General features: G+C 44.2%; 1 protein-coding gene across 5 annotated transcripts in view; it reads right to left on the bottom strand.

Moving 5' to 3' along the window:
• Positions 1 to 14,888, bottom strand: part of col16a1 (collagen, type XVI, alpha 1) — a 371,262-nt gene that overhangs the window by 121,019 nt on the left and 235,355 nt on the right. For all 5 annotated transcript variants that reach the window (XM_087976933.1, XM_087976932.1, XM_087976935.1 and 2 more), the window contains 5 exons: positions 9,906 to 9,950; positions 9,091 to 9,126; positions 5,116 to 5,169; positions 4,077 to 4,130; positions 1,621 to 1,743 (listed from right to left, as the gene is read on the bottom strand). In XM_087976933.1, the coding sequence (XP_087833059.1) occupies positions 1,621 to 1,743; positions 4,077 to 4,130; positions 5,116 to 5,169; positions 9,091 to 9,126; positions 9,906 to 9,950 (312 nt within the window). The remainder of the gene's footprint in view (positions 1 to 1,620; positions 1,744 to 4,076; positions 4,131 to 5,115; positions 5,170 to 9,090; positions 9,127 to 9,905; positions 9,951 to 14,888) is intronic.

The following is a 14,888-nucleotide window of genomic DNA, read 5'->3' as shown; positions in this document are numbered from 1 at the left end:
AACAACTTATTTTCCGAATTCTCATAGCAAACACGAAATTAAAACTATTAAATCCAAGCCAACTTTTTTCTTAACTAATTATTATCTGATTCCAACTTTATAAAAATACTGCTCCAATAGCATAATTATTAAGCATTATATTAACTACATCTCAAGTCCCCACAGACTCTGATGCTGTCTTCTTTCCAGTCTTCCGATTGTGCTGTCTTCTCCCTGGTCAGCTTTGTTCTTTTTACTGCGAGTATTTTTACAGGAAAAGGTATCTTTTGCTGGATAGTGCCTTCTGAGATTTCTTTGAGTTCAAGATGTTTATTTCTTCAGATGACAATTGCTCTCCAGCTCTACGGCAGTTGCTTTGACCAGTTTTCAAAACGCCTGTGTTGTTTATACCTCCAACGTTGTTCCCTCTCATTGGTCTGATGTTATCAGTACAATAAATTCAAACTCAATTTAGTATCGTGGGCATAATTTAAATTAATTGGTTAAATTTGAACTGTTGTCAAAACAGCAACCAAAACTTAGGTATCCATTTAACAAACAATTGTTATTTTGGAACAGATTAGCTGTTCTGGCAGCTATAGCTGCATTTTAAATTTACTTGAAAATTCAGAAAACTCTTACGATCTTAAAGTGAACATACACTCTTTCAACTTTGTACCATCTTAAGAAAAAGTGAACCATCATAATGAAAACTCTACCGGTTGGAATCATACTTTGCACATAGGAATGTGGTTTTGGCTTTTGGAGATCAGTCATCTCAGTTCTAGGGCATCTCTTTCAGTGCTCCTCAGGGTGGGTGTTTTTAATCAAGCCTGACTTATTGTGACACTTCTGGAGCTGGTGGTAGTTGAAGCCACAGATTTCCATTTCCTCAGGGTGGTGTTCTTAGCCTGTCTTCAGCTGTTTCATCAATGACCTTCCCTCCATCATAAAATCAGAAGTATGGATGTTTGCTGATGATTGCACAATGCTCAGAATAATGTATGACTCCTCAGGTCCTGAAACAACCTGTGTCCATATGCAGTAAGACCTGGATAACATTTGGGCTTATGTACTTAAGTGGCAATTAACATTCGAGCAGCACAAACGCCAAGCAATGACTATCTCCAGCACAAGAGAATCAATGACCATAAGTGAATCCCTCACTCTCAACATCCTGGATGACGTTTGGTGGTGGTGGTGGTAGGGTTCCCATTGACCAGAAACTGAACTGGTCTTCCTATATATTGATATATAAACACAGTGGCTACATTATCAATTCTATCGTGAGTACCTCACCTCCTGAATCTCCAGTCTGCAAGACATAACTCAGGAATGTGATTGGGTACTCTCCACTTGCCTGGATAAGTGCAGCTCCAACAACACCAATCCATTTGTTTATCACCCCATCCACTACCTTCAACACTACCTACAATGGCCTAGTAGCTGTTCAGTTCAAGGGCAATTAGGGATGGGCAATAAGTGCTGGCCCAGTCAGTGATATCCACATCCCATGAGTGAATTAAAAATGGTCAGGAAGATGTTAATTGTTCTGATGGCACACACTTGACTGAATTGTTCCCAATCTCAGATGATGATAGGCACACAGATAGCATTGTTCATTGTTGTGGAATTCCTCACCTTTATTCCAGGCTGGATAAGAGGTGCAGGCTGTTTTTCGGACTGGCTCCCATTTCCATCATCTGGGGGACTTACTTTAAGATGAGCCACTTGAGCCGTTGGACAGAGCCCACATCCATCGCCCTGGACCATAAAGAGAAAGGCAGTGCTCTCAGTGACCCACACCACATCTGCACCATTCCACATCGGCAATCACACACACTGCCAACCCCCAGAACTCACTTACAAACCATTCAACAAATCATGCATTGTGGTTACGGATATGCAGCTTCGTAGGCACCATACAACTTCAATCCTGCATTGTACCTGCCCCTTGCTGCCACTCCTGATTCTTCATTTGCTTCATCATCCGCTCGCTTCATCCCACAGAGTCACACTTCCTCCCCCTCTGCCATCTTGACCCGGGTTCAATTCCCGCCTCAGGCGACTGACTGTGTGGAGTTTGCACATTCTCCCTGTGTCTGAGTGGGTTTCCTCCGGGTGCTCCGGTTTCCTCCCACACTCTAAAAATGTGTGCAGGTCAGGTGAATTGGCCACGCTAAATTGCCTGTAGTGTTAGGTGCAGAGGTAAATGTAGGGGTATGGGTGGGTTGCACTTTGGCGGGGCGGTGTGGACTTGTTGGGCCGAAGGGCCTGTTTCCACACTGTAATGTAATGTAATGTAAAGTAATCTTCCTCACTGCCTCCTAGCGTCTCCCCACTGGCATTTATGGAGGTCATCGCCAATTGTACCAACAGAAACAGATGATCAGACCTCTGTTTCTCCAGATGGTTTCTTTATGAAAGAACGGCTGAGCTCCTAGATGTAGTCAGTCGAGCAGGATGTACCTTTCCCTACTTGAAGCGCAGTGTTACCTTTGACTGACTGAATCTTTACAAGGTTACTAGTTAAAAGTTATTATGTCTTTGTTTCTCAAAATTATTTGGGCAAGATTGAGAGAGGGGAAGTGGAGTAAAACTACTTAATCAATACAATGAATGGCCATGTATGACTGATATTTAAAAAATGCCGTTAAGAACTGTTTCTTTTCAAGGAGATTTTGGACTGGCTCTTTTTCTTATGAACATTTCATGACTTGACACAGTAACTACAGCGATTGATTATGTACACAGTACACATGGGTGAAATGGAGTGATGGAAAGCACAAAGAAGGGGCATAGGGGATGGGGGCTATGAAGGCACATGAGGTCCAAATCGAATATTAGGTAGTCTTTACGTGATGCCGTGGTTACCCCATCCCGCACACCCATACCCTCAGTGAAGAGTCGAGAGGGAGCCTGCCCATGATCCCGATGGCTGCTCTAGAGAAACCGAACACAGGGAGCAGCACTGATTTGTGTTAAGGTGAGCCTCCACCCACTGTCTCAGGAGGGAGTCCAGTTTACAGAGCTTCAGCTAATTGGAAGGCTGTTAGTCCCCACAGTGCCACTGGGATACAGTGGTCAGTTCTGAGACTGCAGGCAATTCCATTGTGCAGAGCAGGCCAGCTAAGTGAGTTTCTGGAGTTGTGGGTGGATCCAAATAAGGAGTTATAGGGCAAGGTTCAAGAGGACAGGTATACATGTGGTGCTCAGCACATGACAAGCTCCCTACCTGCCACAGGTTAATATTAGCTGTGGCAGTATGGGGCCTTGGGATTGGGCAACTTCTCAACTGGAGGCAAGGCCATCCATGGAACTTTGTGACCCAGACTTCATTAGGGCAGAGGGGGAAAGCAGGAGGGCTCCTCAGCAGCAACTTCTGTCATGATTAAATGCACACCCCATACTGGCTACAAGGGGGTGTGCTGTGAAATAACTCCACAGAAGTTGGTATCCTGTCACCAAATCAACCTTTATTTACACAAGTCCTTGACACTGATCCAGCTCCCCAGCTCTTAAAGTGAACAAGACATCTGTAATTCCTGTTCTTCTCTGTCATTCAGGGCTACCAGATTAGACCAGTTTATCAGCTCCAATCAGGGAACTCATATTCTATGAGGTCCACCTGGATGACCTTGAGATAATCACTACAGGGTTATGGGGGCAAGTTTCTGCCCATCACCTCAAGATCTAAAATAATAGTCAATGAAATACATTTGAGGTATTGTGATGTAGGGAATCACAGCAACCAATCACGCACAGCAACAGTAATGAGTTAAATGACTACACAATCCTTTGTATCAATAATGGAGATTAACATTAGCTGGGAACGTGGGAGATTTCCCCTTCTATCAGATTATGGTCATGGGACTTTGTATGTCCTCCTGACTCATCAGATGGAGGTCATTAACGTTTCATTGCAAAGAAGGAATTTCCAACATTCTCTCAGTAGTGCACTGCAGCATCAGCCTGAATTATGGCGTCAGGACTCCAGAGTGAACAGGACCGTTTCAGCCATGCCTCCCACCAACAGATGGCAGCAGAACAAAGCAGAAATCAAACTGAAACAAAATACAATTCTTCATAACACAAACCTTCTCTCCTTTGGGTCCTGGAGCTCCTGTGATCCCTCGATCTCCCAGATCACCCTTAAAAAAACAGAGTGCTGATGAAGTACTCACTCGTCAGTGTAACCACAGAGATAGATTTCAAATACGTTGTTAGCTAAAAAAAAATCCCCATAACTTTTCACCCTCTCTCTTGCAAAGTCGTGACTTTGACTGGGTCATAGTTCCACAGGTAATGGATTCACCAAGGAATGAGTGTTCAGTCTTATTTGAAAACTCACTTGTCCATGAGAGTTTTAATTCAATCTGTATCTGCTGATCCTTGAGATTCCAGTTGTCAGTGATCAGGGGTTATGTCGAACTGAGATCACGGGCCAGAAATCCTGTTCCAGTTTATATCAAAAACATTCCAATGCTCAATGTTTTACACTACAAGAATATAGGATCTTGGGTTACATTGAGATATAGTGTACAAAAGCAGGGATGTTATGCTGAATCTTTACAAAGCTCTGGTTAGGCTATAACCCACATCCTGTTGTGATCATCACAGGATTGAGATGATGCAGAGGAGGTTTCCCAGATGGTTCCAGGGATTGTGAGATTTTAGCTCCAAGGTTAGGGTGAAGAAACTGTTGGGGCTGTTCTCAATGGAACTAATAGGATTCAGGACAGATTCGAGAGAGGTATTCAAGATCCTTACAGATCCAAATAAGGAAGACAAAGGGATGGCGCAATGGCTAAGGGAGACAGATTTAAGGATGTGTGTGTGTGTGGTATATGGATAGATTGCATGGGGGATGGAGGGGGGGACTGGTGGTGGTGTTGGCAATGTATGAAACAAGTAGCAATGATCTCGAACTCAATACATGAGGACTTTGGAAGAACAGATTGATAATAATTTTAAAAGGAAATTGGAAGAGCACTTGGAGGCAGTAAATCTGCAGCACCATGATCGTAAACCAGAGGAATGGGACGGATTGGACTGCGCTGCAGACAGCCAGCACAGTGCTTGAATATTCAATCACTGAGCCTCGAGCGAAAAGTGCAAATTAATTCAAGCGCTTACCTTGTTGCCCTTTTCTCCTTCATGCCCTGGGATCCCCTGATTACCTCGTTTCCCCTTTAACAAGACAAAAGTAAACACAATGTTGGGAAAAGGTGACAAAAAAAATTGACTCAACAAAGGCATGCTTTTGTCTAACATCTTTCAGAACTTCAAGACATCCTGAAAATGCATAAACAGACAATGGAAAGTAGAGCCACTGACATGGTGGAAATGCAGCAGCCTATTTCTGCACAGCAAGATCCCACAATCGAGAATGTGGAAATGGTTAGGCCATGTGTTGGTTGAGTGATGCACCTCTGTTTCCGTACTGTTCTGAGGATGTGGACCCTGGCAGTTCACAGCCATTGCTGGTAATGGCTTGGAGGATCCTTCAATGCAGAAGATTCTCTGATCTTCAATTTTTATTATTGCCAAAACTTCCCCACAGTGTAAAAATTGGAGTCAGCTTCCTCTACCTTCATCTTGGAGAGTTGCCCAAATGAGTTGGGGCAGATTGGTTTCCTCTTACCTGTCCTTGCTGGGCCCTGGCCAGCCCATAGTTCCTCAGCATCAATTAAAATTAGTTCAGTGAGCATCCTGAGCTTGTGCTTTCCCTGACAGGTAATACTCCAGCAAAAAAAACCTGTGTTAACCAGATCCAATACCTAGCACGATATCCCCAAGGATGGAGTTGGGTGGGAGGGACTGGGCGTTGGGGACTACCAATTTCAGGTAACTTTTCAACATTTATTCCTAACTCACCTCCTGGGACGATATGCTCTTATGCAGTAGCCAGAAGGGTTCAGTCTCAGGAGGAACCGATAGTTCAACAACATGACTCAAACTTTGTTATGGATTTACATGGACGCTAAGGCTGCAGTCTGCCCAAGTGAACACTAACAGGAGGAAGCTGTCTCCCTGTGGACTTGTGAGAAAAATGATCCTGATAAATAATTAATGATTGAGAAATACTTATCTCAATTATTTTTTTATTTACCCAGTGATGTGGATGAAATATACAGTGTAGACAACTATCTGAAACCAGTAAGCCTCAGAGTAAATCTTTCTGAACTGTATCCCATCAAACACTCCCAGAACAGATGCAACACAACGTCTGATACAGAATAAAGCTCCCTCTACACAGTTCCCATTAAACAATCTCAAAGACAGGGACAGCACAGGGTAGTAAATAGAGTAAAGCTCCCTCTATACTGTCACCACCTAGCAGGCCCGGGACAGGGACAGCACAGTATTGGATACAGAGTAAAGCTCTCTCTACACTGCCCCTCTCAAACACTCCCAGGACAGGTACAGATAGAGTAAAGCTCCTACTGCATTTCTCCCATCAAACACTTCCAGGAAATGTACAACATGAGGCAACAGAAGGATAAAGCTCTCCGTACATTGTCCCCATCAAAACCTCCCAGGATGGAGACAGTACAAGGGTAGATACAAAATAAAGCTCCCTCTACACTGTCGCCTTCAAACATTTCCAGGACAGATAAGGCAGTTTCTTTCTGTGTAGAAGCTGGCCCTTTGGCCCAACAAGTCCATACCACCCAGACCCACTCCCGTACCCTGTTATCCTGTATTTACCTCTGACCAATGCATCTAACCTACACTTCCCTGAACACTACAGGCAATTTACCTAACCTGCACATCTTTAGATTGTGGGACGAAACCGGAGCACCCGGAGGAAACCCATGCAGGCACAGGGAGAATGTGCAAATACCTACACAGTGCTAACCATTGAACCACCGTGTCACCCTCTACACTGTCCATGTCTGACTCTCAGAACAGGTGCAACACGAAGTTAGATACAGAGTATCTCACTGGGCTTGGTACAGCACAGGGTTAGAGACTGTGTAAAGCTATCTCTATACTGGTCCATCCAATACTCCCAGGACAGGCACAGCACATAGTCAGATACAGAATAAAGCTTCCTCTGCACTGTGCCCAAAATGGGTTAGGTACAACACAGGGTTAGATACAGAATAAACATCTCTCTACTCTTTTAACCTGAATTTAAAACAGTCTTTATTCTTTTAAACTGAAGGTAAAATTGCCTTGACACTGCCACGTCTAACACTGCTGGGACAGGGACAGCATGAGGTTAGATCCAAAGAAATCTACCCTCTACTCTTTTAAACAAAAAAGTAAATGGAGAGTAAAGCTCCCTTGACACTGTGCCCATCAAACACTCCAAGGTCAGGGACAGTGCAAAGTCAGATACAGAGTGAAGCTTCCTCTATTCTTTTAAACTGAAACTTAATATTTTTTGTCCTCATAAATTGAAAGTAAAGCTCCCTTGACACTGTCCTCTTCAACAATCCTAGGACAGGTACACCATGGGATCATAGATACAGAGTAAGCTTCATCTATACTGTCCCCATCTGATGTTCCCAGGACAGCGACAGCTCAGGTTCAGGTACAGAGTAAAGCTCTCTCTATATTGTTCCCATTAAATATTCGCAGGACAGGTGCAGCTAGGGTTAGCAACAGATGTAGAATAAAGCTCCCCCAACACTGTCTGCATTAAACACTCCCAGGAATAGCATGTGGTTAGGAACAAAATAGGGTTGGCTATAGCACGAGGTTAGGTACAGAATAAAGCTCCTCTGCTCTTTTAACCTAAAAGTAAATGGAAAGTGAAGCTTTCTCTCCCATTTTTAACCTGGAAGTAAAACTGCCTTTACTCTTTGAAAGTGAAAGTAAAGCTCCCCAAGCTTTAAAGTCCCAAACTAACACTCCCAGATCAGGGACAGCACATGTTACGTAGATAGTAAAGCTCCTTTTACACTGTCCCCAGCAAGCACTCCAGGATAGGGCCAGCACAGGGTTAGGTATAACATGGTGTTCGGTACAGAATAAAGCTCCCTCTACATTGTCCCCATCAAACAAGGGGAACATAAATATTAGGTTACGATATGGAGGAATTTCCAGGAAAACGTTGAAAGAGAAGTAGTTAAGGATGAAATTACTTCCATCTTAAGAGGATATGAAGAGAGATAAACAGATATTTTGAGGGTGCAATGAGAAATAGGAAAGCATTCAGGACTGCCATGAGAGTGTGGTTTAGACCCTCGGTAACATCTGTGAAGATGAAGATTGCAGCACTGCAGATGTTAGATAAGCCGCGTAGTCTAGGCAGTTGGGTATTAAGAGGGAATTTAATTGTCATCTTGATTCAGGCAAACTATCAGAAAGGCAGTGCATTTTTCTGAATATGTCTGTGTTATTTACAGCAGCAAGACAGTTGACCATATTGTACTTAATAATGACCATCACAAGGTAGATTTGAGCGACAAAATAAGTGAGAGAGTATTTAGTACATTGTCATCAGAATATGATAAATGAAATGTCTTGACTAAAGCTGAGAATTGTGAAACTACTGGAAGATTCTAGATTTTGGTGAGCCTGATTTCAGTGAAATCAGGCAGAGACTGTCCACAGTAAACTGAACAACTGTCAATAGGTAAAACCGAAGAAGATCAATGGGAAATGTTCAAACAAAAGCTTAATTTAACATTCAAATAGTTCAACCCTAAGCAACAAGAATTCTTCTTACCAGAGGTAGGTGACACCATAAAGCTAAAAGGAGGTGCCTGCAAAAATGCCAAGGTAACAGCATAGGTTCCAATAGTTCGGAAAGATCTGGGACAAGTTGTGTACATGGAGTCAGGTCTAAGATAACTTCACTGAATGGCAGAACAGACCTGAGGGCCATTTTCTGATCCTTTAATCTCAGGGGTGGTGCATCTAGGTTATTGCAAAACAAATGCTTTTGTGCTAGGGGATTCACCATCACTCCATTATAATCCTTAACAGCCTGTAGGGAGAAGTGTCATTGTATACCCCGCTCAGTTCACTGTTTCCTTCCATTGAATCCTTGTCTCATTGCACTCCACCCTGGGTGAAGGCACAGTTTTGTGTTCTACCGTGACTCATGTAAGACAAGAGACAGCTAAGCAAGTGAGAAATGATCACTGTACTCACGGTTTTCCCAGAGGCTCCTGGTTTGCCGACGTTACCCTGTGAAATGGAGACTTGTCACTTGAACAGTGTATGACAACCAGTGATTCCAGTCTGATTGAAGACTCTCATCTCACTACAAATTCCATGATTCTGACTTTAGCTGAACTTGGTGAACCACAGGACTCACATTTACACAATGTTTAAACTAAACTGATGCTCTTCTCCAAACTTCCATGATTAAGCCACAAAAGGAAGATGCTAAAAGGAGCAGCTCTGAAGATTTGTTACAATTCAATGAAGAGAAGAGAGTTATTTCAGGGAAATGTGGGCTGCTTTGTGACAGACTCGAGTAATAATGTGATCAGACATCAGGAAATAACACTTACTGAAACAAAAAGACTTATACTTACATTGCTTTAGTCTCCAGAAAATGGATAGAATACAAGAGATAAGAGGAAATTAACAAATCATAAGGAGGATCTAATTAGATTCAGTACAAGTAAAAATAATGCTGATGGGAAACTCAGGAGATAAAAACAGATGAATCTATGGGAGCAGAAGAATTCACGAATGTGCCAATTGTTTAACAAATGATTCCCCGGAGTTAGAAAATTGTTAATGTCACTCCATTATTTAAGAAGGTTAAGTGAGATAAACCAGACATTATATATAGGCCAATTAGTTTAACATCAGCTGTACAGATGGTACAGGAATGTACTATCAGTGGTTGAGTTACTGACACTTGGGCAAATGTGACCTGAGTACAGCCAGCCAGCTGGAATTAGCAGGTAGAGGTCACAGCTAACAAACCTCACTGAGCTGATTCAGTGACTCACCTTTTCTCCCTTGAAGCCACGTGGACCTGGTGCTCCGGGCTGGCCCTGTCCAGAGACAGTATATATTAAAAGGTGATTTATCACATTGTCGGCATATCCCAAAGAGTAATATGGCCCGTAAATTACTTCTTCAAATGCAATCGGAATTCTTAATTAATTTTCTTCAGGGAAGGAAGTCTGTCATCCTCACCTGGTCTTGCCTACATGTAACTCCATACACACAGCAATATGATTGAGTCTCAACTGCCCTCTGAGATGGCCTAGGAAGACACTCATTTGCATCAATTGCTACAAATTCTCAATAAAGAAATGAAACTGGACTGACTATTTGGTATCAATGTAAGCTCCAAAAAAGACAAAAGCAGAAGCAACCTTGTTGATGCTGCAAGGTCAACCTAATATCTTGGGCAAGTGCCAAAATTGGGAGAGCTGTCTCACAGAGTAGTCAAGCAACACAGTCATACTCATAGATTGATACCTAACAGACAATGTTCGAGACATCACCATCCCTGGATGTGTTCTGTTCCACCAGCAGAACAAACCCACCAGAGAGGGTGGCACAACAGCATACCATTGGGAGGAAGTTGCCTTAGGAGCCCTCAACATTGACTCTGAACCCCATGAAGTCTCACAACTTCAGGTTGAACACTGGCAAGGAAACCTCTTACTGAATACTACGTACCGTTCTGCTTCAGCTGATGAATCAGTACTTGTCCTGCTGAACAACAGTTGGAGGAAGACTAAGAGTGGTAAGGGTGCAAAATATACTCTGAGTGGGGGATTTCAATGTCTACCACCAAGACAGGCTTGGCAGCAAGACTATTCATCAAGTTGGTTATGTTCTAAGGGCATAGCTGCTAGACTGGGTCTGTGACAGGTGGTGAGGAAACCAGCAAGAGGGAAAAACAAACTTGACCTCATCCTAGCCAATCTGCCAGCTGTATGTGCAACTGCCCATGTAAGTATCAATAAGAGTGACCAGCGCATAGTCCCTGTGGAGACGAAGGCCTACCTGGGACAATGCCAAGTGAGGCATTATCATTATCACCATGCTACATGGGACAGACTTCAAACAAATTGAGCAACTCAAGACTGGGCTAACATGAGGCACAATGACTCATCAATAACAGAATTGTATTCCCAACACAATCTGCCACCTCATGGTCCAGCATATCCCTCACTCGACCATTACCACCAAGCCAGAGGATCAACCCTGGTTCAACGGAGAGTGCAGGTGGGCATGCCAAAAGCATCACAGGTCCCAGTCTTGAACCAATTTGATTCACTTCATGTGATATCAAGAAACAGCGGAGACACAGGTTTTTGTAAAGACTATGGGCCCTGACAACATTCCGGCAATAGTAATGAAGACTTGTGCTCCAGAACTTGCCGCTCCCCTGGCGAAGCGCTTCCAGTATAGTTACAACACTAGCATTTACCTGACAATGTGGAAAATTGCACAAGTATGCACAAAAATCAGGGCAAATCCAACCCAGTCAATTAAAGCACCATCATTCTATTTTCGATCAACGGTAAAGTGATGGAAGGTGTCAGCAAATGTGTTATCAAGCAGCACCTGCTCAGCAATAATCTGCTCAGTAATGCCTAATCTGGGTTCCACCAGGTCCACTCAGCTCCTGACTTCATTACAGCCACAGTTCAAACATAGATAAAGAGCTGAGGTGACGCAAGAGTGACAGCGTAAGATATCATAAGACCATAAGATATAGGAGCAGAAATTAGGCCATTCAGCCCACCGGGTTTGCTCCAGTATTCAGTCATGGCTGATAAGTTTCTCAATCCCATTCTTCCGCTTTCTCCCCATAACCCTTGATACTCAAGAACTCAATGACCTTCCCTCCACAGCCTTCTGTGGCAATGAATTCCATAGATTCACCACTCTCTGGTTGAAGAAGTTTCTCCTTAGCTCCATTTGAAAAGGTCTTCCCTTTACTCTAAGGCTATGCCCTCAGGTCCTAGACTCTCTGACCAATTGGTAACATCTTCCAAACATCTACGTCCAGGTCATTCAGTATTCTGTATGTTTCAATTAGATACCCCTTCATCTTTATAAACTCCATCGAGCATAGACCCAGAGTTCTCAAAGGTTCCTCAGATGTTAACCTTTTCATTCCCGGGACCATTCTCGTGAACCTCTTCTGAACACACTCCAAGGCCAGATCATCCTTCCTGAGATATGGGGCCCAAAGCTGCGCACAATACTTCAAATGTGGCCTGACCAGAGCCTTATAAAGTCTCAGAAGTACTTCCCTGCTTTTATATTCAAGTCCTCTCAAATTAAATGCTATAATTGCATTTGCCTTCCTAACTACTGACTCAACCTGCAAGCTTACCTTGAGAGAATCCTGGACTAGAACTCCCAAGTTTCTTTGCACTTCAAGGTTCTGAATTTTCTGCCCATTTCGAAAATATTCCATGCCTCTACTCTCCTCACCAAAGTGCATGACCTCATCCTTTCCCACACTGTACCCCATCTGCCTACTCTCCTAACCTGTTCAAATCCTTCTGCAGCCTCCCCATCTCCTCAATGTTACCTGTCCCTTGACCTATCTTTGTACCATCTGCAAACTTAGCTAGAATGCCCATAGTTATCTGGATCTGGATCATTAATGTATAAAGTGAAAGGTTGTGGTCCCAACACTGAGCCTTGCGGAACACCACTTGTCACCGGCTACCATCCTGAGAAGGACCCTCTTATTCCCCACTCCCTGCCTTCCGCCAGACAGCTAACCTTCTATCCAAACTAGCCTCTGACACCATGGGCCCAGTAGTGGAGTGAAAGATGAGGACTAAGGATAGAAACCCCCAGTCCTCACCTTCCACACCATTAACCTATGGATACAGAGCATCATCCTCCGCCATTTCTGCCACATACAGTCAGAACCCATCAGCAGAGATATATTTCCCTTCCCATCCCTATCGGCATTCCGCAGAGACCATTCCCTCTATGATTTCCTCATTTCGCCCACACCCCCCCTATCAACCACCCTCCACCTTCCCTTGCTGCTGCAAGAGATGCAAAACCTGCACCCACATCTCCTCCCTCACCTCCATCCAAAGACCCAAAGGATACTTCCACATCTGGGTGAGATTTTCCTGCACATCCACACACCTCATCTGCTGTGTCTGTTGCTCTTGATGGGGTCTCCTCTACATTGGAGAGACAGGGTGCCAGCTCATGGAATGTTTCAGGGAACATCTCCGGACAGACGCACCAAACAACCCCACTTCAACTCCTCCTCCCACTCTGCCAAGGACATGCAAGTCCTGGGACTCCTCCACTGCCAAATCCAAGCCACCCGACGCCTGGAGGAAGAACGTCTCACCTTCTGCCTTGAGACACCCCAACCACATGGAATCAATATTGATATCATCAGTTTCCTCATCTCCCCTCCCCCCCTCCCCCCCCCCACCTTATCCCAAATCCAACTTTCCAACTTGGTACCCCCATCTTGAATTGTCCTACTTCTCTGCTCCACCCTTATCTCCATCATCCCCCCCCCCCCCCATCTGCATCTACCTATCTCCTTCCCAGCTACCCCACTACACCCTCACCCTTCTATTTATCTCTCAGCCCCCTTCTCCCCCCACATTCCTGATGAAGGTCTTATGACCGAAATACCGATTCTCCTGCTCCATGGATGCTGCTGACCTGCTGTGCTTTTCCAGTGCCACAATTTTCGATTATGATCTCCAGTTTCTGCAGTCCTCACCTTTTCCTTTATATTACTGGCTAGCTTACCCTCTTATTTAATCTTCTCCCTCCTTAAAACATTTTTTGTTGTCTTTGTAAACTTCCCAGTCCTCTGGTTTCCCATTGCCACATTACGCTATCCCTGACTTCCCTGGTCAGCCATGGCTGCCTTATTCTCCCTGTACCAAGCTTCTTTTTCATTGGGATGAGTTTCTGTTGTATCTCCTGAATTACACCCAGAAACCCCTGCCATTGCTGTTCCACTGTCTTTTCTGATAGGCTCCTCTCCCAGGAGAAAATGAGGATTGCAGATGTTGGAGTTCAGAGTCAAAGCGTGTGATGCTAAAAAAGCACAGTCGGTCAGGCAGCATCCAAGGAGCAGGAGAGTTGACTATTTGAGCATAAACTCTTTGTCATGAAGAGTGGGGTGGGTGGGGTGAGGGGGCAAGGGGGCTGAGCGATCAATGGGAGGTTGGTCGGGCAGGTGGGAAGGTAGCTAGGATAGCGATAGGTAGATGAAGGTGGGGGATGATGGTAATTGGTCAGGGTGCAGGGTAGAGCAGTTGGTGGGAAGGAAGATGGACAGGTAGGGTAGTTTAAGAGGGTGATGTTGAGTTGGAAGGTTGGATCTGGGATAACGTGGGGGGAGGGGTGATGAAGAAACTGATGAAATTGATCCTGATATTGACTCAGGCTCCTTTCCCAGTCAGTCCTACCCAGCTCCTCCCTCATGCCTCTGTAATTCAGCTGTAATTCAGCTATTATTCAGCTGTAATACCTTTACCTCTGATTCTATCTTTTCCCTCTTAATTGCAGAGAAAATTCAATCATATTGTGATCACTGTCTCCAAAGGGTTCCTTCACCTTAAGTTCCCTTATCAAGTCTGCCTCATTGCACAACACTAACTCCAGTATTGCTTGTTCCCTACTGGGCTCCACCACAAGCTGCTCCAACATGCCACCTCATAGACATTCCACAAATTCCTTTTCTTGCAATCCCCCACCAACCTGATTTTCCCAGTCCCCCTACATATTGAAACCCCTGGGATCACTGTAACTCTGCCTTTCCTGCACATCTTTTCTATCTCCTGGTGTATCTTGCACCCTTGCTCCTGATGACTGTTTGGAGGCCTGTACAGAACTCCAACTATGTATTTTTCACCTTTGCGATTTCTCAATTCTACCCACATAGACTCTGCAACATCTGACCCTACTTCACTTCTTACTATTGACTTAATTTCATTTCTTACTAATAAAGCAACCCCACC

Source organism: Chiloscyllium plagiosum, unplaced genomic scaffold (assembly GCF_037043375.1).
Source record: "Chiloscyllium plagiosum isolate Xiang-an unplaced genomic scaffold, Cpla_swu_hap1 HiC_scaffold_30, whole genome shotgun sequence".
NCBI classification, from domain to species: Eukaryota; Metazoa; Chordata; class Chondrichthyes; order Orectolobiformes; family Hemiscylliidae; genus Chiloscyllium; species Chiloscyllium plagiosum.
Note: the sequence above shows the minus strand (reverse complement) of the source record. Positions and strands in the feature narration are given on the sequence as shown.